Raw genomic sequence first — 24,827 nt, 5'->3', positions numbered from 1 at the left:
ATTTGAGATTTCTCCAACAATTGTCAAATTAAACTACAGTCGTGTTTGTCCATCTTCGCACCAGTGGCTAAGTTTGACTGCAGTCTGCAGGTTATAGGCCACAACTGGAAGTGAATAAACCTTAAGTAACTCATTTAAAAATGTGCGAATGAGCTTTGCGTCCATGTAGAAAATTAACTTTTCACAACACGTGTGATAATCATGTTTACCAACCTCAAGTCAAGTGTAAGCAAGAAGTTTGAGTAAGGAGGTGTTTGATGACATTCAGTTTATTCTGCAAACACACCTGTAAAAATGATACATCTCACCTAAGTAGGGAATCCTGGAAAAGTTCTGTTTTACAGTCAAATGTACGTCATGTAAATGCTCCATAAAAATAACCGTTTTACACGTCAAGGAGCACTTGATGCTACGATACAAACAAAACTCCTGCCAGTAATTGTGTTGTTAACTTGTGAGGATGAACACATCCCTTCCTTTATACTTTTATACACAATGTACAAATGAACGGAATATCTGAAAAACCTTGATGCTTCCTTTGTCCTAAGACGCTATGACGAGTCCAACTTGCACTTTTGTGTCTGCTGCCAGAGTCACTGAGTGCAAGCTGTCAATTGTTTACTTTTAAGGCTTCAGGAAACGCATCCAGCAACAAAGCAAACTACAGTGAATGAGCCTCCTCAATACCTGTATATCTCCCACACACTTATAGTTCTTATTCTAGATCACAGTTTCCTCCACTATTACTTGAAAAGCCGATAAGGAACAAGGGGCATGACGAAACAAAACAAAAAAAAAACAAAAAAGGTGGGAGTGCCTGGCCCGAGGTTTTTGTGTCCATCTCAGGTTCTCCTAGTTCCCCCTTCTGTCATCCAGTCACATTTGTCAATCTGCTCCTGTTGTCAGTCAAACCGGAGGGGGAAAAAATACCATGAGAGCGTAATTACATTTAAAATTACAGTTCAAGACGAACAAATTACCTTTAGTAGTCTTGCGCGTGTTGCCATCCCCGACTTGGCCGCACAGTGACTGCTCAATTTTCTCCTGACTTCCTGTTGGGTGCGGCTCCGCGGGGGAGGAGCCTGACGACGACGACAATGACGTCGGCGGCGGCAGCTCAGCGGATGCTGCTGCTGCTGCGCCCGCTGCGGGTTCTAACGCAGACACTCGCTCCGGTTGAGGCACAGATGCCCTGGTGGCGAACCAGTGTCTCACCAGATCTGTTGTCAAACCGGTCGCCTTTGCCAGTTCCTGTAACTGCAGCCGGAAAGACCAGTGTAAAGTGCGTCTCACTTCAAGGGATATTTGCACATAAAAAAAAAAAAAAAAAAACATGCAAATGAATCGCTTCAATGCAAATTGACGCAGAAAGACTTGAGTGTATTTGTTAAGAGGTGTTTGAGGGAGGTGCTCATTCCAGTTTTTGTTTTTTTTAATATAACAAAGATGGCGGCCATTTTCTAGCGGCGTGTTTTCAAGCACACAGATTGTCAAGTAAGGCTGTGCAATTACAATTTCAATTATTACACTCCACAATTACAAAATGAGCATAATTGTAAATATATATATATATATATATATATATATATATATATATATATATATATATATATATATATACATACATACTCATTCAAGTTTTTTTTAATTTATAGATTTGCACCTTTTTAAATTTTACAATACGGTAACTAATTTAATAAATTGTTTAATCCAAAAGGAACTTGCAAAATTGTTTCAAAGAATTTTATTTGTCTTAATAGTTTGTATTAGTTTTTTTACATTTACGTCATTTTCTTATTTTGCGCCCCAAAAAAATAAATGATCGTCCCACTGCATAGTGCACATGCTGCGCTCCAACCTCAAGTTTTTGCCGACATAAATAAGTAAATAAATAAATAAATAATAAAGAATTTAAATTATGTTTGGTCCAAAAGTAACTTATATAATTATAGTGTTTGTATTTTTTTTTTTTTTAAATTGGTCTTAACCTTTGTAATTGTGGAAACATTTTCTTGTTTTGTACCAAAAAATAAAATTATTGTACTATTGCAGAGTACATAAGCTGCACTCCAATTTCAAGTTTTTACCAACATAAATAACTATATATTATTATAAATACATATTCTAAATTCTGTTTGGTCAAAAACGAACTTGTATAATTATAGTGTTTATATTTTTTCATTGGTCTTAATATTTTTAAATGCTTGGTTATCTGAGCCCTTGTGATGTCATTTTCAGTCCACAGCAAGTTGCAAAATGTGTTTTTCAAAGGTACTAATTGTATGTGAAAAATAATGAAAGTATCAAATTATTTATAGACAAAATATTAAGTTTTTATTGCTATAATGGGCTAAATAAGTGAAGTATCTCTGTTTTGTACCAAAAAAATAATTGTTTGAATAATCATTTCAACTATTGCCAAAATAATCGTGGTTATTATTTTTTCCCCTAATCGAGCAGCCCTAACTTTGTGATTTTTTTTTTTTATTAAACATTAATTGTGCACAATTTTCTCTGATTTATTTTTACTTGACCGGAACTTCAATGACCTTTGACCCATTGCGCTGACGCGTTTGTGGCCAGTACCTGCAACTCTTCCTGACTGCCGCGAGCGTCGAGGTGCGCCCGGAGGTAGCGTTCGTTGTCCTGGTCGAGTTCTTCGTCCAGGGCCGTGTTCTGGTAAGCCTCCAGCCACTTGAGCTGGCTGTTCTTCTGCATGTAGCGACAGTCCCCGAACCAGCGCACCACGTCGGGCCGGGGCAGCCCCGTGCCCGAGATGAGCTCGTCGTACTGGGCGGGGCTGGGCCACTGCGTCCGCGCGTACACTCGCTTGAGCAGGTGCAGTTGATCCGCTGTCTTCTTACCTCGCAGAACGGCCGCTTTGGCGCCGGGTGTCGGCGCTGGGCTGGTAGACGCGCCGGATTGGGCGCTCCCGTCTGCCGCCTCGTCCTCGGGTTTGCCGTTGGCCTCGGTCACCTTCAGCATCTTCAGATTGATCTTAATGGGGTTGACTTTGAGTTCGCCGGAAGCGTCCTCGTTTTGTCCTTCCTCCCCGTCCGCTTCCGTCTCGCCGCCCGACGCTTGCGCCGCCTCCTCTTCTTTCCGTCTTTCAGCCGCCGCCGCTTTCTTCCTCCTTTCGGTGAACCAGGTGTGGATCTCCCTTCGAGTCATCTTGGTCTCACTTCGCAGTCTGTCCACTTCTTCTCCTGACGGCTCGGCGGCCTGAGCGAAGCTGGCCTCCAGCGCTTTGATCTTAATAAAAAGCAAACAAAAATTGATGAGTATGCTCGTCAATTATGTTTTTCAACGAGGATTTGTGCGGGAGGGGTCTGATGCTGCTTCATTGTGAATTTCAAGCTTGGAAACAACTTTAGTGACACACAAATGCCAGTAGATGGCAGCAATGCACCATTTGAGGTCAGCCATTTTGTGAATACGCATAACAGGAGGTGAAGATTGCGACATTCGGCCAACAGTTATGAAGTTAAATTGTGATTTGAGACAACACGATAATGAATCTGATTATTGATGGTGTTTCTCTCAACCCAGCGATCTTATCCCCTCCAAGCTCACTAATCAAAAGCAGAATGCTACTCGTGGACCCTCAACCACAAAGACGAACTACTTTTAGCTTAGCATTAGCTACGACAAGGCTACAGGCTTGTATAACACAACAGTGATGGATTTAAAAGGGACCGGAAAGAAAAGAACATCCTTTGTTCTGCAGGGTACGGCGAAAAGGAAAACCATTCTGTGGGTTGATACTCCGCTTTAACTGGCTAGTGTGGGCGAATGCTGAATTTGAGGATGGTTGGAAGTCGGACTTTTCCAGAGTTCAAAGCAGGAAGTGTGTACAGGAACGCTCCCTCGAAGTCGGAAATTCCACTTGTGAAGTCGGAAAAAAAAAGAAGAACCCCGACTTCACTGACAGACTACAAGTGACACAAAACACAATTTACTCAAGTATAAATTTGGATAGCTCTCTTCATTCATAAATATTCGACATAACGTCACGTAACACAACGTATGTGACAGTATGCCGCTATCTCCCTGCATGAAATTACACGCTGAACTACTGAACTGTATGGCATGATTATGTAATAAGATAAAAACAATAAATGAAGCAAGGCAAGTTTTCTGGAGGTCAAAATGAGTTTTGAGGACCAAAATAAAAAACTATCACTATCTGCCATTTTGGTTGTTTACTTTCGCCTGGAACGCTTTCAGGTCGGAACTGTGAAAAACTTAACTCTGATATATCCGAATTCCGACCATCCTCGACTGCAGCATAAGCTCTATGTTTGAATGAGATACCGCAAGTAAAGTTGGCTTTATAAATATACGATGAAGATAAAGCACTATATTATTGTTAACCACTTAATATTTTGATCAAATTGGATTTTTCACTTGTTGGACTATGAAGCGTTTTTGTTTGCTTGTTTGTTTGTTTATTTTGTTTGTCTAAGTCTAAGATATATAAAAAATAAAAAAAATAATAATTCACTCCCAGCCATTTTCATTGAAACAACCCCCTTCAGTTACAGGATTTTGACTGATTTTGCAAGGTCCACATAATATTCTGTTCTATTGCTATAAAAACATGGAACAGAACAAAAGAAAGATTAAAGTTTCTTCTTTCATCAGGGGAAAAGTACAATTGTATCTCTTTTGGTTTTGCAGCAATTAACATTAGAATATAGATAAGTTTAATCATTATTCATATTCCTGGTGAAAACAATGGCAAAAAGAGTTTGTTGCATGTGCCCTGGCTGATCTCTTATACACTGCTGCCACCTGTTGGCCATTTTTGTAATAACTACCATTGTTTGATGCAACCGCTTCATGTCTGAAGCTGTATCAAAGCCTTCTGTATGCTCTAGCTCTAGCATAAGGGGAGAAAAAAACCCTTAAAAAAAACGTATAAAAACAAATATGGTTTTGGGAGTGAAAAATTAAATGTAATTATGTTTTGGGGTTTGAATGAGTTAATTAACCCTTTAACTCCCGAGGTGCCAATGGGTTAACCCTTTAACAATACCAGTCCTTTCTCATTATCTGTATGTTCCGCAAACTCCAAATCCCTGCTGTTCAGCATTTGGGCAGCAGGGATTTGGAGTTTGGAGTTTGAGGACTGGTATTGTTAAAGTTTGATTAACCCAAAATTTAGACGCAAATATTTTCCCTTTTTCTACAAATGAATATCTGGCTTCAAATATGAGTCATCCGCCTCCTTGACGACTAATAATTGTATCGGCCCTTAAAAAAAATACATGCAGGTATCAGTCGCTCTCTAGTACTGTTTTTCTGTTATATAAACTTGCCAAGCTGGCTCGCATTTTTTTTTTTTTTTTTTTTGGCTATGCGCTCACCTGGTGAGGTTCTCTCTCCTTGTAGCGAACGAGTGTGAAATCCGGAGAAGGCGATCTGGGCAGTCTGCGTGAGGGTGTAGAGGGAGATGTGGGCGTGTGCGTTGACGTCGGGCTCAGAGGAGCAGAAGTGTGCTGCGGCGTTTTGGCGCCAGAATTGCTGCTGCTATTTTCCGAGAGGTCGATGGGTCCGGGGCTGCCCTCGTCACCGCCCACTGCACCGCTCCCCGACTTGCTTGCCGCGCGCGGGCCCTTGAGGTTGCGGAGGTGGTAGCGTCGATCGCTGAACCACTTGCGGACTTCGCGCACCGTCAGTCCCGTCAGTGAGATGAGGCGGTCCACCTCCTCCTGGTTGGGGTAGGCGTTGCTCAGAAAACTGTCCTTGAGCGTTCCCAGCTGCTCCTGGGACTTCTTGCCCTTGCAGAAGGCGGGGTCCAGGAAGGAGTTGATACTGCGGGACCCGCCGGCCACAGAAGACGGCGACGACGATTTGGAGGAAGGGGAGGAGGTGTCGTCTATTTTGGAGTTGCTCGTGCTCGGGTCCGCGTCATCCGCAGAGGCGCTGACGGCGTCGCTTTTGTTGCCGCCGCTGCTCGTGTCTTTGCCCTTTTGTCCGTTGTTGTCGGTCATGCTGCCGCCGCCATTTAAAGGCTTGACGTCTGCGCTGACTTTGGAGGGGTTTGTACTTTTGCTGACGTCGCTTTTGCTCTTGCCTTGAGCGGCGCTGTGGCTTTTCACACCGGAGCTACTCACCTTCGCATTGCTGTGATTGTTGCTTCCCAGAGTGAGGTTGATGACGCTAGCTTGACCGCTGCTGCTAATGACGTTGCCGGCAGCCCCTCCCCCACTCCTGCTACTCTTACTGCTGCCAATCACATTGCTTCCCGTACTGCTGCTGGCCACTGAGGCCACCATCATGCTCTTGTCGACGGGTCGGGCCTGCATTGTGTGCCGGGCCGCTGCCTGGGGTTTGGGTGTGACAGCCAGCGCCACGGGAGTACCGTTGACCTGAATGCCGTTGGTCATCACCGGTTGCGTGACGAGGACGCCCCCTTGGCTAACGAGAGAGCCCTGCAAGATTTGAGGGATCCCAGTGGCTCCCAGGACTGTGATTGTGTGAGGCGTGGGAGTCTGCGGCTGGTTGTGTGCGCCGGCGGACGCCGTTTGGATGACGGTGTTGAACATTTTCCTTCGGGCCTCCTCGATCTCCTCCGGGGACCAGCTGATGCCTTGTTTGAGTCGCTGCGCCGTGAACCAGATCTTAATCTGCTCTTCTGGGAACTTGGTGACCACGGTCAGGTAACAGAGCTCCGCCTTTGTGGGATAGGGGAACTTGCTGAAGGAGGTCTTCAAAAAGGAGGAGGAGTCCATGGAGGCATTGTAGGTGGGGATGCTGCTCAGAGGAATCATCACCTGGAAGAGAAGAGGAGCTTTACATGCTGACAAGCATCCATGTCGAGTGAGCAAGAATTAAACAAGAATTACTTTGGGGAGATTCTTGGAAGATGAGGCATCAGTTGAAACTGCGGTCGGAGAGGACTGCAGCAGGCTTTTGTTCTGAACAGACACCACCTATACATACATTGGGTTAGAGGTGCAACAACTAATCAGCAACTATTTTAAAAGACAACTTTTTAGAAACAGTTTAACTTAAAATTGTACAAATCCTATCAAACTCAGCCTCTAACCAGTAAACATTCTCAAATTGTATAGTCCTCCAAGAAAGCAGATGGTTACCTGTTGTGTCCAATTGAAATGCAAATGCAGATATCTGCTTTTACTTTGGAAAACAATGATCAAGGGTTTGTGAGGTACAGTCCTTCGAATTCCAACATTTCGGCAAAAAGGGGTTTGGCCACCTATCTTATATTCTCGAACCTGGCAATATCCAGATTGATATTGCGCTTCACTCAAGGGATTTCGCCGCAATATGCATCTGGTACCGTTCCAGGGTAATTTGCTCGGGAAAGGTGGGACGTTCTGTACAATAATTCGAGCTGATTGGACGATGTGGCATTGTACACGTTTGTTTTAACCAATTAATTGTAACGTCCATTCGTCCATGTTAGGTTTGTTTGGCAGCCCCGGCGTCGGCTTCCAGGTTTCGTCACAGTTGCATGTCCCGCCCCAAACACAATATCGCTCTGCGATTGGTCCGAACCATCAGTGGTGGAAATCAACGGGCTCGGTACAAGATGGATTCTCCAGAGTTTGTGAACTCACAAATACCACGAGAATTCATCTTGCGAGAGCAAGGTTATATGTTCTCTACAATATACCAAAAGTTTCACAGAGGCAGCAATTAGGAGTCAAAGTATCCATACCCTCAGATATTCATTGAATATTATATGTTTGATGTGGAATCTGTGTTGATTCCGCTTTCCAACAATATGTATCTTGTGACTATTGACCCAGTAGTTCATGAGATATAAGTGTTCAAAGGAAGATGGCCACACCCCTTTTCCAGCAGGCCGTAGCTCCCAAAGCCCTGGTCCGATTGACCTCCAATTTGAGATTTTGCGTTATGCCATCCCTATCAACAAAATCTGCTTGGTTAAACCCATTGGGTGATTTGGCATGGAATGGCCCAGCAAGAAGTCAACCTTACCTGTGTGATGGGAGTCTTGAGCACCGGTAAAGCTCCAGAGCCATTGACGATCTGAATGGCTGAGGGTAGTGTGACCTTGGTTGGTCCGTTGTGGATGACCGTGGACACATTAGCGACTTGAGTGACCGCAACACTCTCTTTTTTGTCGGGCTCCTTGCAGCCAGAAAAGGAATGCACATCCAAGGAAGGCTGGGACATTACAATCCGTTTGAGCTCAGATTTGTTCTTCAGCATCTTCATGATTGGGGTCTTGCTGATGGAAATCTCGTTATCTTTGCCTTCATCGGAGCCAGTTGTTATTGTCTGCTCCACCACCGCCCTCCTATCCCTCCTTCTCAGCTGTAGAGGGCAGTTGAAGGTGCTGGGGTGAATCCTGGCATTATGAAGGGCCAGGCCTTCAAATTTAAGCGCAGAAAAGCCGCAGTTCACACAGAGGAAGCTCGGGTCCGAACGGAATTCTGGGTGTCCGGCGTACACGTGGTCTAAGAACAAGTTAAGGTCGTAGGTTTCAAAGTTGCAAGGCTTGCAGATGTAGTTGCCCGCATCGTCTGTGACGGGCTCTACTGCCTCCAGTTTGGGAGCGTCAGCCAGTTCCGGCGGGCTGTGCCTGCCCCCACCTCCAGAAATGGGAGTTTGCCGCTGAAGAACCGGAATATCCGTGTCAACGTCCTCAAAGTGGGGTATGATCTTGCTGGGGATCATACAGGGGATGTTGGACTTCCTCTTGCTGGCCATGTTGTGGCCACACGGTGGGGAGCGTCGCTCAAATAACTGCGAGTGGGGTGTGGATGGGGAGGATGGGTGGTTGCTTGCAGCCTATAGGCCAGCCGTGCAGGGAGGGAGTGTGCACAGCATGTCCATACGTCCACTTGGAGCTTTCATGGTGGCCTGGGGGGTAAATGTGGACAACATAAAACATTTGGCGGTTACTTACAGTGAAAGAAAACGACAAGCAACTTTTTGAGTAGGATTGCTCGGGTCCATAAAGTTAGACAAGTAAAAACAAGAGGATAATATCAGCGATTATGTTGTAATAGTTTTCTCCGCTAAAACCAATCAAACAATTACAAGGCATCCTTATGCCACTAATCAGGATTTTTTTCAAAGCCACTCTGCTTTTTCACCAAACCCTTTTTGGGAGTGCTGCCGTCTGACCCCCTCCTTTCCCCTCCCCCGCGCCGCTATGTCTCACTTCCCCGCCATCATGACCCCCCACCCCCCACGACAGAGCGCGAGAGCATTTAGGGGGGAACAAACCAAGCCCTTGCACACCTTGACAAATATTGGGACGAACACATCGCATTCCAGGTCTACTTGTAATTGGGAATACCCGTCAGCAGCTTGGTGTTTTTGTTACTGTAGATGAGTGAACATTTTCCTACGTCTCCGGAGCAAAATGGCGAGGCTTCCTGAGGAGGAGTTTCACCATCCCGCCTTCCCTCACTCCCTCCCCCAGGCGGCGCAGATAGCAGAGTAGCCAAAATTTCTTCTAATTTAAGAGTGTTGTCACTGAATAATATGACTCGAGTAAAATGTAGTCCTACAAATCAATTGATTAAAGGTTTATATTCAGGAGGCAAAAAACATACTCAAGAATTGTGTAACTGGTCATTAACCTCTGATGGTTCATGAGTCAAATATAGACAGACAGATTTATGTCCTAAGCAAAAAAAAAAAAAAGGCACTTTCTCAATAAGACCGTTTTGTCGTGTATGGAGGAAATAAAGGCTTGGATGGCACTGAACTTCTTGGATTTCAACAAAAAGAAAACTGAAGTTATGGTATTTGGTCCCAGTGGCCCTTGTACATCCCGGCCTGCTGACTTGGGCCCCCTGGCGCCTTATCTAAGGCCAACAATCTCAAACTATGTTTCCATGAAATCAGTATTTGGGTTAAGGTCAGAATTCTGGTTTCTGAAACAATCGGTAACAGGTTTACATGCGTGGCGGACCAAGTGGGGGTTTTACTCTCATTTATATGTCATTTGCACTCGATTGGAATATCCCGTGCGAACCGCCATGCGCGGACAACGGATTTACGTAAATAACGTAATTTCCGCTTTTAACTTACTTTGTTCAATAAGACGTTATATTTATGTCACTCAAGTCACCACGCTAACTAAAGTAGTCTGTTTCCTCCTCGCTCCACAAGTGTGGTTCTTTGCTGTGAGCATCATGTTTGTTTCCACTGGCTTGAGTATTTCTGGTCAGTTACACGCCAGAAGCACGGGCTTATATATTTGTATAATAAGCCCAAACTGGCGTTTTCGCCGTAGAGACAAAAAATAATGTGAAACCGCCGCGGAGAAACCAATGTATGCAAACGAGGCTCCTTTAACGAGTGGGAAGGACCTGCGCGTACAAGTCGTTACTACAAATACCAAGATTCCTTGTAAATTAAAATGCACAAAAAAGAAGAACATAGAGAGCACGTGCACACTGCACCGTTGAATCGAGGTACTGTATTCCGAATGCGTTTATATGCGCAAGAATACGGGTTTTGAAAGGGGTCTTATAAGAGCATATTCGGGTTATTGCACGTTTACATGGCCTTACAAAACACGAATGTTGCCAATATTCGGATTTTTAAAGGGTTATTACCTGCATGTAAATGTAGTCGCTGTCTCAAAATCCTTTTTTTCCATCTTGAGCAGCTGGCTAAGCTAAAGACTCTCCTTTCTCAACAGCATATAGAAACAGTAATCCATGTCTTTGTAACATCTCGGCTGGATTACGGTATTGAACTTTACTTTGGAGTCAGCCAGTCTTCCCTGAAGCATCTTCAGTTGGTCCTAAATGCTGCTTCTTGCCTTCTAACAAGGAGCTCGTAGGAGGAAGCACATAACTCAGATTACGGCCTCCCTTCTCTAGCTGCCTGTACCTTTTAGAGTTCATTTTAAGATTCTTTCATTTATTTTTTTTCTTGAAATGGTCTCACCCCACCTTACCTCTCAGCTCCTCCACCCCTCCATATAAAACAGTAAAGGTATTATTTCTTCTTGGAAAAAATATACTCTAAAGTACACTAACAAGTACAATTCATTCAAAAAGTTATTTGCGTAAATGAAATTAATTACAACCCATCCCTGACAACGGGGGACTAGTAATTAGGGCTGGGCAATAAATCAAATTAATTCTCATAATCGGCAATTTAAAAATTGAATCGTTGAAAATTTGCTAAATCGTGAAATTGAGTTTTGTCTTCTGGATTATTAAAAGCTGCTGTTCTTATGTTCTCTGACATCCAAATGTTATTGTGAGTTGTAATTTTGGCAGAACAGTGGGATGGGTGGTTTACAAGACATGTTTACAGTAGCTACCAACTACTTAATGGTATTTTAGCACAAACTATGAATGTTAAGTTTGTTAAAACTGATTTAGAATCAGTATAAATTATTGTTGTCTGAACATTTTGCACAGGAATTATTTTTGAATAAATGAAACCTGGGTTTATTCGATTAAAATTGTGATTGAGATTTTATATTTTGGTCATATCGCCCAGCCCTACTTGTAATTAAGAACTGGATTTTTTTTTTTTTTTTTTTGGGCCAAGGACGTGACACCTGTCACACAAAGTGACTAGCTCACTAGTTGAACTGGTAAATTCAAAAGCCTGTCTAAGTCCCGCCCCTTGTTACGCAAGGCACAACTGCTGGTAGATATGCCAAATTTAAAACGGTTGCCACGTCAAAAACCTGCCCTTCTCCAAACACCGTCAAGGCCTTCCTTCTCTCGCTCGTACCCACAAAGTAAACATCCAAAAAGTTTACAGTAAGAGAAAGGTCATGGTACGTTAGTTTCAGACCCACGTCAACGCCAACTCCACAGGGAAGCTAAACTCTTCACACACCAAATACACCAACATCAGTTCTTACCATTGAAATGCTAAAAGTTTAGTTCACACTACTTGAGGTGAGTGAGGAATTCGACTGGCTTCCGCATGATAAGATTCTTCCGCCATGATTTTAGCCATTAGTGTGGAACATGAGGGGTTAACTGAGATTTGTTACTGTCGAAGGAACGTGATGCCCCTTGTTCCTTGGAACACCCCCGGGGGAGAGTCACTACCCTCATCTTGGGCTGTGGCGCACCCCTCCTACTCCTCTGCCATTCAATTCTCCATGAGGGGGGCACCGCGCTGCCAAGGCGGTCAGGTCACATGACCGAAACAAAGGCTTCTGGGTGGACAGTCTCACTCATCCATTACGCGGCTGTGTCGGGTGAGGCATTGGGGGATGGGGGAGACTCTCTGGGGTGTTAACTGTCGTGGAGGAAGCGCCGAGAGGAATTTTCCCGACCCGATATCCCACCTCCAACCGCCGCACCCTGCCAACCCCCGCTCTTCGACGCCCCCCCCCCCCCCCCCCCCCCACCCCGTTCCAAAATACAGTCATGCAATGCTCCACCCCACGTCGCCACCTCACACACCCTTTCCCTCCTCGCCGTGCTTGCTCAGACTGGAATGTTGCAAACCAAGAACACACTCAGTCAGTGGACAAATTTAATTTTTAGTATTTGGAATGATATGCAGGACAAACATAGGACCTCAATAATATAAATTTCAGTGAGTTGTGGTGTAAAACTAATTCTTGTACCCAATGTTTGTTTATTGTTCAGCAGTTTTATGCCGTCCTTGAATGCTAATTTTTATGCAAGGGAGCCCTTTGTCCTGAAAAAAAAAAAAAGGTTATTGTTGTATGCTTCAAACCTTTTGTTGTAGGGTTAGGATAGTGGATATTTCAAATATGTATGATCAAAAATGGGAAATATTAAGAGCATGTGTGTTGCACATATGCACGTACTTATATCCATATTTCAAATAGCATTTTTCGCCATACATCTGTTTAGAAGTTGATGGGTCTTATTTGTCCCAAACACCCCACACTAGGAGTGTGACCATATATCAATATCACGATCAATCATGATACTTTGTCTCCCGATAGATTATCGATACGTCTACGCAAGTATCGCGATATTTGTAGTTAATATACAGCCACTCTAATGGCTCCATTGTTCATGACTTATTGAGCAATTGCTTGGCGGGCTACTAGGGGGAGTGCCTCATAAGAATGGCGAGGAAATGGACCGAAGTCTAGGCAACGAAGACTCATGAGCTTATTTATTTATTTATTTTAATTATACAGTATATATATATATATATATATATATATATATATATATATATATATATATATATATATATGTGTGTGTGTGTATGTAAGTATATTAATATTATAATTAGTATTTTTATTATAATATGAATTATTATTCTTTATTATTATTATTATTATTATAATATGTTAGTTTTATCGTAGATTATTGTGAATTTATTAGCTGAGGAATATATCGATCATCATCAAAAAAAAATAAAATAAAATTGTGGTAATAATTTGTTATATCGTCAGATAACAGTTATCATGAGCCTTCTATCTCATCATGAGGTACCCACAGGTTCCTACCCCACACCCACCAATAGCACTGCTGACAAATGGTGGCATTTAGCATTTAAGTTACCCATCCTCACCTTAACATAATGCCAGTATCGGCCCGATACGAAACCTGGTGTAATAACAATGGACAGAGCTACAAAGTTGTCCCGCAAAGTTTTTCCTAATCAGGGATTGCATTGTGGGCCTCTGTTAGGTGAGCATGCAAACAAAGCCCTATGCTTGCTGCATAGCACAACGTCACACCCATCCGGCCTGATAACTCACAGTCTGATTTCAACGCCGTCAAACTGGATGTTACATGTTGCGGCGATGGCGAGTTGGTGTCAACATTTGCATGTGTGGGTTTCCTGTGAGATGTAGAGTGAAGCTGGGGGGAGCAAGGGCGCATATGTGCTTACGTCCGTATGCGTGTAAGGCGCGGGGGTGGCTGCCTGCGTGCCTGCGAGCGCGTGTGAAGCTTGTTTACGGCAGTACTGAGGCGGTTCGTTTCCCTGCCTGGTGACACAAAGAAACGTTTTTTGTCCTGCCGGTTATTCAGCGCCCGTTTGGTGGTTCTGCACAACATGACCCCTTTTCATCCCTCGGCCTGACTTTTTGTGCAGGCCTCTACTGAATCCACACGGTATAGGCCAAAATAGCACATGCGCCGGCTACACTAGAATGAAGGTGACATAGCATTGGCCAAAAAAATACCAGTCAGTGCTGATGATAAGAGATGTATGTATGCCGTTTGCTTGTTTACTGGGTCTCAAGCTTCCTCGCTTGTCCTACGTCACACAGATACAACTGCCTACACTTCCCCTCTGGCCCTCCCCTCCTTCCCAGTGTTCCTCCCCCTCCTCCTCCTCCTCCTCGCAGCATGCTTGGCCAAGGGAGACAGGTCGGCAGCGCCACTGGTGTGTTACTGTCCCCATGGCAACCACCTCCCTACCCCTTCACCCCAACCACGAGCACCACCGGCAGTTCAGGAGCACAAAAAGTGTGCGTGCGCCTCACATGCAAGTTCACTGTGGCTATCCGAGTTTGTTTGTTTGTTTGTTTGTTTGACGTGGCATTTGCAGCATCTCTGGACTGCTCTCATTTTAGTTTCCCAGATAGGTGTGGTCGCCACGGAAAGTTAATCAGCAAGAGATGATGCTGATTCTTCCTGTTGACCACATGCCTGAGTGCCCTACCAGACATCGACCTTGGTTACTTCTTGCTCTCTTCCCTCAAGGGATGAATAAAGTTTCTGTCTGTCTTTGGGCTTGGCCTGCAGCACCACAGGTTAAAAAATATGTTTAAGCCAAGTTTTTTTTGTTCAATTGCTCCTATGCCAACATTCAAAAGTCTGAGCGATTCGCTTTATTCGCCCATGATTCCGGCCCAACACTGGCAACAGTCGAACACTTCATGTCAGTTTCCGACTGGGCCACGAGCGAGGTCACAGAGCAGATGGCTGTGTGGGTTGCAAAAGGGCTGCATTGCTGTGGCCTCTGCCGGGGAATGCAGAACTGGGCTGCTGAATACAGAGCCACAGACAGACAGCACGAGCAAGTGAGAGAAGGAGAGAGAGAGAGGGGGAAAAAAATGGCGTCGCGTCGTGCTCTGTGCTGCCCAGTCTAAAATGGCTGACATCACAAAGCTGCTAACCAGCCGAGCAGAACGCAGGCGGCCGCCTCTGACCCAAACCTGCTTGCGCCGGATGTGGGAGTGAATCAGCGCGCTCTCGCCAAGACTGTGAAAGGCTCTCGATGTCGAACAGTTGTCGGGATATGCGAATATATTGTCGGCATGACAGTAGGGAAGGGAGCGTGACGTCACCAAACGGCTGCTACGCTGCAACGACTTCGTCGGAGGAGCCTTCAGTGAAGACTGAAGATACAATTCAAAGAACGGTTACAGAAATATCTCTCATGCATTCCTCCTCTGCAAGGCGAATTACTAACAACCCCGGAAAGAAAGTGTGAAAAGAGTCAAGTTGTTTGTATTTGTAGCATCACAGGTCGACAAAACAGGATTGGAGATACATCTGTGTTGTTGACGTTTTGGCCTTCACCATTGAGTCATGGTCCCTAATGTCATCGTGGGTGAACTCTTAAATCCCCCAGAGTCACACAGTCATGACAATGTGGTATGATTCATCACCAGGCCAGCATGCTAACTCACTGTTGACTATTGGGCATCCCAATCAACAATCAAGCTGCTTGGAGTTAAATATTTCATTGCAAATGATGATTTATTTATTTTTTTTAAGCACCATGCGTGTCATTCTGATTAGAAAATGAACAAATTGTATTTATAGCATACTCAAAAGTTGCATAGGGAAATATATTTGATACTATAAATGTTTACATGAAAAGTAAAATATGAAAGGTAAAAAGAACACTATGTTAAAAGTATATTTGCAAAATATTTTAAAAGGCCAGCCATTCTAATTGGAAAAGTAGAACAATTTTTCATAGTACACTAAAACTAAAAAATTGTACACCAAGGCAATAATTCTATAAGTGTAATAGGAGTACCACTAGTAGGAGTACACCAGCGCTCTCTAGTGGTACGCAAAAGAATCACTCAATTATTAAGTCAAGTGAAGTCAAGTCAAGTCAACCTATGGGATATTTTCCACAGAAGAGGCGGGACTGTTTTTGCACATCAGTTTGGTTCCGGTTCGGTTTGCGGCGTGTGGGCTGCGTCAAAAATACTGCTTCCGACTTTGTGCCCCTCGGTTGCGCGCTCGCAACCCGGACCAGAACCAAACTGATGTGCAAAATCACGTCCCACCTCTTCCGTGGCATATACCCCATTACAGTGAAACTTGTAGCGTTTTTTTTTTTTTTTTTTTAATTCAGTAATTTAAAAACGTACAGCACATTTTACTTTAAAAAAAACAAAAAAAAAACTTTAACTTTAAGTACAACACATTGGCATTTAATTTTGACGAACGTTCCATTTTTAAACAAAGTACATGTTTTGTTCAACTTTAAAGTGCAATAAGTTTTATTCAAATCATTATGTAGTTTGTTTTTCTCCTATCTATCATTTTTAATCATGTGGCTTGTACTTGTTTGACCAACGTGTTGCAATGTAGTGCGTACTTGTTTACCCACCGTGTTAGTGGTTGAGATCAGGAGGATTCTTCAAACACTCATTAAAACAGCACAACAAAAAGTGGTGTGTGAAGTCATGGGAAAACTATATTTAAACTCAGCAGGGTTAATGTTTGTGTATATCGCAGTGGCTTACAATGATAAATATGAGTATAATTTGTACAAATATAACTTCTGCCTTTTTTTTCCCAGTGAACACATAGGACTACTTTTTTTTTTTTTTTTTTTTAAACACTAAATCAAACGCAAAATTTTGTGGCCTATTTGCAAAACTTTTAATGAGTGTCCTTAAACTAACACACTTTTATTCATGGCACATTTAAGAGTTGCATAATCAAATCTATTTGAAATTACATACAAATATTCAAGTGTTCCCAGGTTGCACGAGTAATAATTTTTAAAAATAAAATAAAATTGGAGCTGCTGCCGAATGCGAACGTCATCGTCATCACACATTTCCCATTACGATGCGTGTTCATCTTCCTTCCGCTCAACTTGCAGGCAGAGTGAGTCCCAACTTCGCGCACATGACAATAATACGCGTTCGATCCTTCGTACTCGCGGCCCAGAGCGGGGAAGAAAAAAAAAAAGACAAGTCCCCAGCCCTCGAACAACCCTCTCCACCCCCCATCGGCTGTCGCCATTTTAAGCAGGCGACGTACGGTTCAAGCTGGCCGGCGAAGGTGGACGCGAAGTTGGGCGAAGGCTGAACCGGCCCCGGTCGGAATGCATACCAGGAAAAGAAACGACACTCACCTCACGTTGTCGGCGCACGTCGCTGTGGCGAACAAAACAAGCCAGGAAAAAAAAAAAAAAAGTTTTCAATGGTAGCAGCTGAGCGGAACCAGCACGCCGACGGGAGGTCTGCGCCTTATTGATGGTAACTTCAAGGTGGAAGCTGCTCGGTCCATCGGCCGGTTGTCAAGACGCCTGAAGCCCCGGTCGCTCGCGCTCGCGTCCGCGACCCCGCTTCGGTTCGGGCTTGTTGTTTTATTTCGACTGGTTCCAGTGTGAGCGCAGCCAATGGAGGGAATGAAAATACGGCGGACGTAGAGAGGGAAGAGGCGAGCACGTGACTCATACGTCACTGACGGTGGAGTTGGCGTGAGAGCGTGAAGAGGCGAAGAGCCCCGTGCAGTGGGGCGAAAGCGACCTCCCGCCGACATTCGAACCCCAAACACGGGGCGGGGACGGGGTCTAATACGCCGGCATTGTTCAACAGCGGACGGTCCGGCGAAAAACGCCGTGAACGCACCTGTCGCCTCAGGTGACCTCTCTTAAAGACACAGGTCCAGTTGAATCGCTCATCAGTCGTCGTTTCAGTCGGCGGGCCAAAACGAAAAAGTCACACACACACCCACTTTTTATTTGCTTTTTATTAATCAAACATAAGACACACTCATTAAAGTTCAGGTTTCACTGAACCACTGTTGTCCAAACTACGGCCTGGGGACCATCCACAGCCCACCATCAAACTTGGTAAAGTAAACCATTGCTTGTTACTCTATTTGTTATACTGCTTGCTCTTGCTTTTTCCAGGTTTACAATAGTTCTGGAAATTTTGTTATAGCTAGTTTTTATTTGAAGTTTATTTTAATTAGTTTTCATGGCAGGTTTGTTAGTTGTTGTTTTTTTTATTAGATTTAGTATACATTTTTTTTATTTTTTTTTGTACTTGTGTGCAAGATTAAAAGAAAACATGGTATGTATTTTGTAGTAAAAATTAATTAATTAATTAAAATTGGGCGGGGGGGAGGAGCAAAGAAGCCATCTGGGCCAGAACAGACAAGTTAGCAGTGGTGTTGTCATCTGGTGGCACTTTTTATTTTATTGATGTCACTTCTAGGTGACACACAGTAAAAGGGGGAAAAAAGTTGTAAGATAATAAGAATAAAGTAATGTTTTTCAGAAAAAAACAAGAATAAATATGTATTATGACAGGATAAAAGTTGTGATGTTATGACAATAAAATTATACATAGTATTTTTATATATAATAATATTTTGCAAAGATCCTTGTGAGGAATAAGCGGTTCAAAAAATGGATGGATTAAAGTCGTAATAAAATGATACATAAATCAACGTATAAAAGGAAAGGCACATTTGAACAACTGAATTCCCCAAATACAACTTTATTCTCCTAAAATTATGCTATTTATTCTCTCTCTCTCTCTCTCTCTCTCGCTCTCTCTCTGAAAAACAAAAGACTAAAAAAGAATACACATTTAGTTCTCAAGTGGCTAGAAAAAAAAGGATCTTTATTGCTATAAAACTCATGCAACCTTTTTCTTCTCCAAATGATTTTTAGGCACTTGTGGACCCCCGGGGGCTGCAGAACAGTTTGAGAACCACTGGCCTAGAAAACCAAATACACCAACGTTTGAAAATACTGTAGTGAGGAAAAACCACAAGCACTCTGACAAGGATGCAAACTGGGAACATGTTTTGGGTATTTGTCAATGGTGGTACAGTAGTTACATGAAGCAATCTGGAACAACACCTGCCTGAGCACCAAATGAATCCGCCAGGATGTTTTACAGTGCGGTATCACATTTTCAAGTTAACCTTATAAATATTATGGAACTTTGACACTTGTTATACCCTCAGTTTTTGCTGTTAATGTAGTCTGGCATGTGTGCACCTAAATTGATCTTACATTGTTGTAGATGTTGTTTGGTGGGAAGTTACCAAAACAGTCTTCAACTCATCGCTTATACAAATACAGTAGCCTGTTTGCTAATTCATTAGACAAACACAGACCAATCAAATTCTAATATTTGCTTTTTTTCTTTTTCCAACTGATGGGATGATATACCAGCACATCATTAAGCATCACACATGCTCGCATAATAATAATCATAATCATAATCATAATAATAATAATAGGGCGGCACGGTGTTCGAGTGGTTAGCACGTCCGCCTCCCAGTTCTGAGGACTCGGGTTCGAGTCCAGGCTCCGGCCTTCCTGGGTGGAGTTTGCATGTTCTCCCCATGCCCGCGTGGGTCTTCTCCGGGTACTCCGGTCTCCTCCCACATTCCAAAGACATGCATGGCAGGTTAATTGGGCGCTCCGAATTGTCCCTTGGTGTGCTTGTGAGTGTCGATGGTTGTTCGTCTCTGTGTGCCCCACGATTGGCTGGCAACCAGTCCAGGGTGTCCCCCCGCCTACTGCCCAGAGCCAGCTGAGATAGGCGCCAGCATCCCCCGCGACCCTTGTGAGGAATAAGCGGTCAAGAAAATGGATGGATGGATGATAATAATAATAATAAAAATAATACAGCAAAGCGTATTTTTAAAAATTAGCATCAAGGTAGGGTTGTCAAACTTGGGTTAGAGTTTCAAAGTAGGGTTTTAAACAGGTTGAGGTTTCAAATGAGAGTTTAAACGGGAATTCACGTTTCAAACTGGAGTTTTAAACAAAGGTTAGTGTTTAAAATCAGGGTTTTAAACTGGGTTTGCAGTTCCAAATTAGGTTAGGGTTATAAAATTAATGTTATATTGGAGGCTTAGGGTTTTAAAACAGGATTGGGGTTTTTAATTAGGGTTTAAAGTTGGAATAGTGTTTCAAATTGGGGTTTTAAACTTGGATTAGGGTTTTAAAATATAGTTTCAATTTAGGGTTATAAACTACAAATTATGAAAAATGTGTGTAGGCCTATATCACGTTGTATGTTTTTTTTTTTGTATTTGTATTTGCTTTTATTTTGTCTATTTGTTTTACGAACCGGTTGGTGTTGCAAAGGAGAATCCATTCTCAGCTGGATAAATAAAGCTTAAATAAATACGGTAAATACATTCTCTAATCATCGTTGCGTATGTCACCTTTTCTCCACTAACGGTTTGATCATGCGCTAAAACGAAATTTTACCCCACCTGAGGAGGTCGGTGGTCCTCTATAAAGGAACCATTTCGGTAAATAGAATGCGTTCATTCATTCACTTATTGGAAAAGATGACATAACTGTCGCCCTAGCGCGGTCCTGGGGCTGACCTGCGTTTATGTGTCATGACCATTTGGTGTCGCTGTGGATTTTCTTAAAAATTCTGGCAGCAGAAACGCAGGGACGTCGCACTTTCTGATTGGCTAACTCTGGTCAGGTCAAACTGCATTGCGCATGCGTAGTAGCCCTTTTGAGGCTAGCATCTGAGATCTGTCAGATCAGAGACTTGTCTGAACTGTTAATACCTTGCTATAAGGCACAACACGAATTCTATTTATTTGGCTCCAGGTACTTTCATTTACTTTACGTGCCTTTAGTTTGTCATTTTTGTTTTTCGAAGCGTGTGGCTGAAAAAAAAAACAGGAAAGAATGACGAGCAACTTAAAGCGGAAAGAAGAAAGTCATCTGCTGAATGGAGGTGTCAAACAGTCCACATGGAGCAAAGCGTTCAACAGTAATGCGGTTTGGGACGAGAAGGTCAGTCAGCAGCGCATTTCAAATATATTTTGTTTTGCTCAAAACACCTACTTTGCTGCGCATACCATCATGAGCTTGCGGCTACGTTAAAAATAATTTCCTACTTGCATTGGCCCGTCTCAATGGGCAGTTTTGAATTTGATGAATGAAGACCGTTTTGCATTCACAGAGCGATCGCTTAAGATATCCTTGACCTATATATCATATTATTTTACCCACAGATAAAAATAAAGTTTCAGGTTAGTAGTTTGCAACTCTAACCTAAAAGGAACCCGAGATTGAGTGTTTTAATGTGCAGCAAGGTGCGAATAAGTAAATAGAAGTAGGTTACTGTAAATATGTGTTGATGCAAATGTAATTCAATTTTTTTTTCTTTTTGTAATATTGTTACAGGATGAGTTTTTAGATGTGATTTACTGGCTCCGGCAAATAATTGCAGTGATCCTTGGTGTGATCTGGGGGGTCGCCCCACTGAAAGGATTTCTGGGAATAGCCATGTAAGCATTTTTAACCTGGCTCTTCTTCACATTTCATCAGTTAAACGATAATCTTCTCCTCATGTTTTTGCCTCATTAGTTTCTGCATCATCAACGCTGGTGTCCTCTACGTGTACTTCAGCAGCTTCCAGCAGATTGACGAGGAAGAGTACGGTGGAACGTGGGAGCTCACCAAAGAAGGCTTCATGACATCTTTTGCACTGTTTTTGGTGGGTGAATGTTTCATGACGTGTGCACAGACTTGAAAAAAAATCTTATAAGTTTTAGTTGATTTTTTATTTTTTTAGTTATTTATTTTTACATCAGTTTAAGTAGTTTTTAGAGCAGGTTTGTAAGTTTTTATTAAAAAAAAAAACTGATTTGTTTTAGTAGTTTCATTATTAGTTTTATTGTTTTTAATAGGAATGTCTCGTTTTACATTTGTTTTTAGTAGTTTTAGTATTAGTTTCAGTATTTTTTTTTAAATATGAATGCTTCATTTTAGTTTTAATTTTTTGTGGTTTTAGTATTCGTTTTACTTTATTTATGTATTTTTCTGTGTATACTACGTAATATTTGATAAGTGCAAGATTAAAAGAATTATTTTATAACCTTAGAATGTAGTTTCAGTTAGGTTTTTATTTTTACGAAATATTTTTTTCTATTTTAATTTGGGTTATTTCGTTAAAATAATATTTCGTTTATGTTGACTCATAACCTTGATTTGAGCTTGGTTGTATTCCGAAAGCAGCATGATCAATTTAGTGGAAATTAAAAAATATAATATCAGATGAGATGGGATTTAGGTGGTTGCAATCCTACTGAAAATACCTTACATGAAGTATATTACATTACAAAAAATATTATTAACTCATTCCCAGCAGCCATTTTCACTGAAGCAACCCCCTTCACTCCCGGCTGTTTTAGTGGATTTTGATTGATTTTGCAAAGCTCACAGAATATTGTGTTTTATTGCTATAAAAAAAACCCATAGACCTACCAAAAGAAAGATTAGAGTATCTTCTTTTATCAGGAAAAAATAATATATTTGTACCCGTTTCCATTTTGCAGCAATTAGCATTACAACATAGCTAAGTTTCATCATTATTCGCAAACCTGTTGAAAACACTGGCAAAAAGAGCTTGTTGCAACATGGCACTGGCTGATATCTTATACTCTGCTGCCATCTGCCGGCCATTTTTTTTTTTTGTGATAACAACCATTCCTTTAAGTGACCTCTTCAGGTTAGAAGCTACATCAAAGCCGCCTTCTGTATGCTGTAGCATAAAAAAAATAAAAAAGTATAAATATGTTTTTGGGAGTGAAGGACAAAGTATTTAACTCATTCACTGCCAGCCGTTTGAGAAAATTTCAAAATTTGTAATACCCATGTGATATTATGTTCAATAATTATATATAAACCGAATCTACCAAATAATAGAATAGACTCCCTACATTTTGTCCCGTCCCGTTTTTTTATAATTGACAGTAGAAAAATGTAGGTTTGCCAAAATACAGCCATTTCTCCCATGGACTCTGAAACTGTTTTTATTTCGTATAAAATGGGACAATGATGTCATCTACCGGTGGTTGAGCATCAGTAAAGTTGTTTCCAAGTTTGATATTTACAGTGGAGCAGTCAGATTAGCCACCATTTATCTCCGCTCTAAAAAATACAATTGACAAGTATACTTGTCAAAGGCAGTGAATTAATTAAAAAAAACAAAAAACAAAAAACAAAAAAAACATGTTTATATGTTTTTGGCTTTGAGTTATTTGTATGCATCAACATTACTCACTTATTAATGTTTCCTAATTTTTGTCCCTGCAGGTGGTGTGGATCATCTTTTACACGGCCCTACACTTTGACTGAAAGGACTTCACTCAACAATTTGTACGAACATTTCTGTCAAGAAGCAGGAACTCTATGGCTTAAAGGGTGCCGACGTGCCCACCAACAGTATGACTCCTCAGTGCGCACTGCAGTGGAAATGGACACGATTAAATCCATTTCTGTTGTCGCCGGGCTGCTTTTTACGGGTGACACCTTTTTCCACTTGTCATTCTTCCTCATTGTCACGGTCGCCATATTTTACAAAACACTAATGAATTCAAAATGTACAGTCACTCTGGTTCTGTTTCGAATCAAAGCCTTGATGAAATGGAATATAGATGCTATCCTTTCTGCCTGACTTATTATGTGCTGGAGAACATGCATATTCCCATCTGTTCATATACTCAGTTGGTTGTAGCTGTACTACGTACACCTGAGCTGCTCCCTCAAGTTTCAAGATGCAGAAAATACGGCTCATTTTCTATCTGACAGTCACTCGGGGAGTGTTGACACGATTCTTTTATGATAAATCACACCAGTCGGATGAATTGATATTTATACTGTTGATTATTGCCATATGAAATGTCAGAAAAAGTTACAGGATGATGTCACTAAAGGTATCTTGAATTCAGGTTGCTCTAGCATAGCATAACTGTCGGATGCTCAGGGCATTGTGAACGTTGTCTCCTGAGGCACTGAATGAAGCAAATGTCAACAGGACCTTTGGTGACATCAGTCCTGGAACTGTACTGCCCCACGTCATATTATGCCTTTGCAGTTTGATGGCTTTGTTGTATCTTTTTATCAATTGTCTTGTTTCTTGAAATTGAGCAAAATTCTCAGTTTTTATTGTTTTTGTCATCTGCTCCAAGTGTGTGCATTTTAATATTGCTGTAAGTCATTCAAACCTGTTGTTGCTATATAGTATTGAAATCACAATCTGTCAATCAGCGAGGAGGAAACTGTTGACAAGACAAACTGTTCTTATATCTCATTGGGTCATTTGTCAATGACTAGTGAAGAGGGTAGAACTAATTTAATGTAGCTTCCAGATCAGAGTCTTACCTGTTTTAAAAATTAATTTAAAGTTTTGTTTTTAATGTACCTGTCGTCAAATCCAAATGTCTGAACGTTACGTTTCGCAGGATGTAACATTGCGCAGTATTTTATAGGTGAGACTTTTTTGTTCTCAGTTCCTGCAAAGTTGTCATGATGAAATGAAATGAAATGTTAGCCTAAATATGCAGATTGTGCTTGCAACGATCGTGTTTTCTGATCAAATTTTTTGGGAATCATTAAACGTGGGCTTCATTTGGCCTCCATTTTCAATGAGATTGTTGTTTTATTTGGACCCTTTCTTGAAAGTAAATGATTAGAAATGAAAAGACATCCACCCTTCAACTGCTACCCTTTTTTTTAAGAAACATAAACTGAAAAGTTGCAATGAGATGCAATATTAGATTTGTCAGCAAATTGTCGTCACTTTGAAAAATGTGATATTACAACCATTTTTGTGACCAATCCCATTTTTAAAAACAAAGTGATACTAATTGAGTAAGCCACTTTCACTGACTGGCCTCTGATTTCAA

The 24,827-nt window shown here is 42.0% G+C and overlaps 2 protein-coding genes across 3 annotated transcripts; one reads left to right on the top strand and one right to left on the bottom strand.

Annotated features, from left to right (window-relative positions):
- Positions 1-253: 253 nt before the first annotated feature.
- Positions 254-17,762, bottom strand: zhx3b (zinc fingers and homeoboxes 3b). Its single transcript, XM_077513485.1, has 7 exons — positions 17,269-17,762; positions 7,975-8,862; positions 6,852-6,938; positions 5,370-6,779; positions 2,587-3,252; positions 981-1,257; positions 254-896 (listed from the first exon to the last, which is right to left on the bottom strand). Exons 2-7 carry the CDS (start codon positions 8,707-8,709, stop codon positions 886-888), a joined length of 3,186 nt encoding a protein of 1,061 aa, XP_077369611.1. The 5' UTR covers positions 8,710-8,862; positions 17,269-17,762; the 3' UTR covers positions 254-885.
- On the top strand, positions 17,018-24,570 carry rab5if (RAB5 interacting factor). 2 transcript variants are annotated; one of them, XM_077513488.1, is made up of 5 exons: positions 17,018-17,991; positions 18,820-20,928; positions 21,322-21,425; positions 21,505-21,634; positions 23,236-24,570. In XM_077513488.1, exons 2-5 carry the CDS (start codon positions 20,821-20,823, stop codon positions 23,275-23,277), a joined length of 384 nt encoding a protein of 127 aa, XP_077369614.1. In that variant the 5' UTR covers positions 17,018-17,991; positions 18,820-20,820; the 3' UTR covers positions 23,278-24,570. The 2 variants fall into 2 exon arrangements, with proteins under 2 accessions (XP_077369614.1, XP_077369612.1); XM_077513486.1 differs by lacking the exon at positions 17,018-17,991 and having other exon boundaries at positions 18,321-20,928.
- Positions 24,571-24,827: the final 257 nt, after the last annotated feature.

The sequence above is a fragment of the Festucalex cinctus genome, chromosome 2 (assembly GCF_051991245.1).
Source record: "Festucalex cinctus isolate MCC-2025b chromosome 2, RoL_Fcin_1.0, whole genome shotgun sequence".
In the NCBI taxonomy this organism is placed as follows: Eukaryota; Metazoa; Chordata; class Actinopteri; order Syngnathiformes; family Syngnathidae; genus Festucalex; species Festucalex cinctus.
Note: the sequence above shows the minus strand (reverse complement) of the source record. Positions and strands in the feature narration are given on the sequence as shown.

Bases quoted from the DNA above. Each gene is read 5' to 3' on its own strand.
- zhx3b (XM_077513485.1), bottom strand. From the start codon at position 8,709: ATGGCCAGCAAGAGGAAGTCCAACATCCCCTGTATGATCCCCAGCAAG. The intron at 6,780-6,851 runs GTAATTCTTGTT...CTTCTCTTCCAG, and splicing joins CTTCCAAGAATCTCCCCAAA to GTGATGATTCCTCTGAGCAG. The intron at 3,253-5,369 runs GTGAGCGCATAG...CTTTTTATTAAG, and splicing joins AGGAGAGAGAACCTCACCAG to ATCAAAGCGCTGGAGGCCAG.
- rab5if (XM_077513488.1), top strand. From the start codon at position 20,821: ATGACGAGCAACTTAAAGCGGAAAGAAGAAAGTCATCTGCTGAATGGA. The intron at 20,929-21,321 runs GTCAGTCAGCAG...ATATTGTTACAG, and splicing joins ATGCGGTTTGGGACGAGAAG to GATGAGTTTTTAGATGTGAT. The intron at 21,635-23,235 runs GTGGGTGAATGT...TTGTCCCTGCAG, and splicing joins CATCTTTTGCACTGTTTTTG to GTGGTGTGGATCATCTTTTA.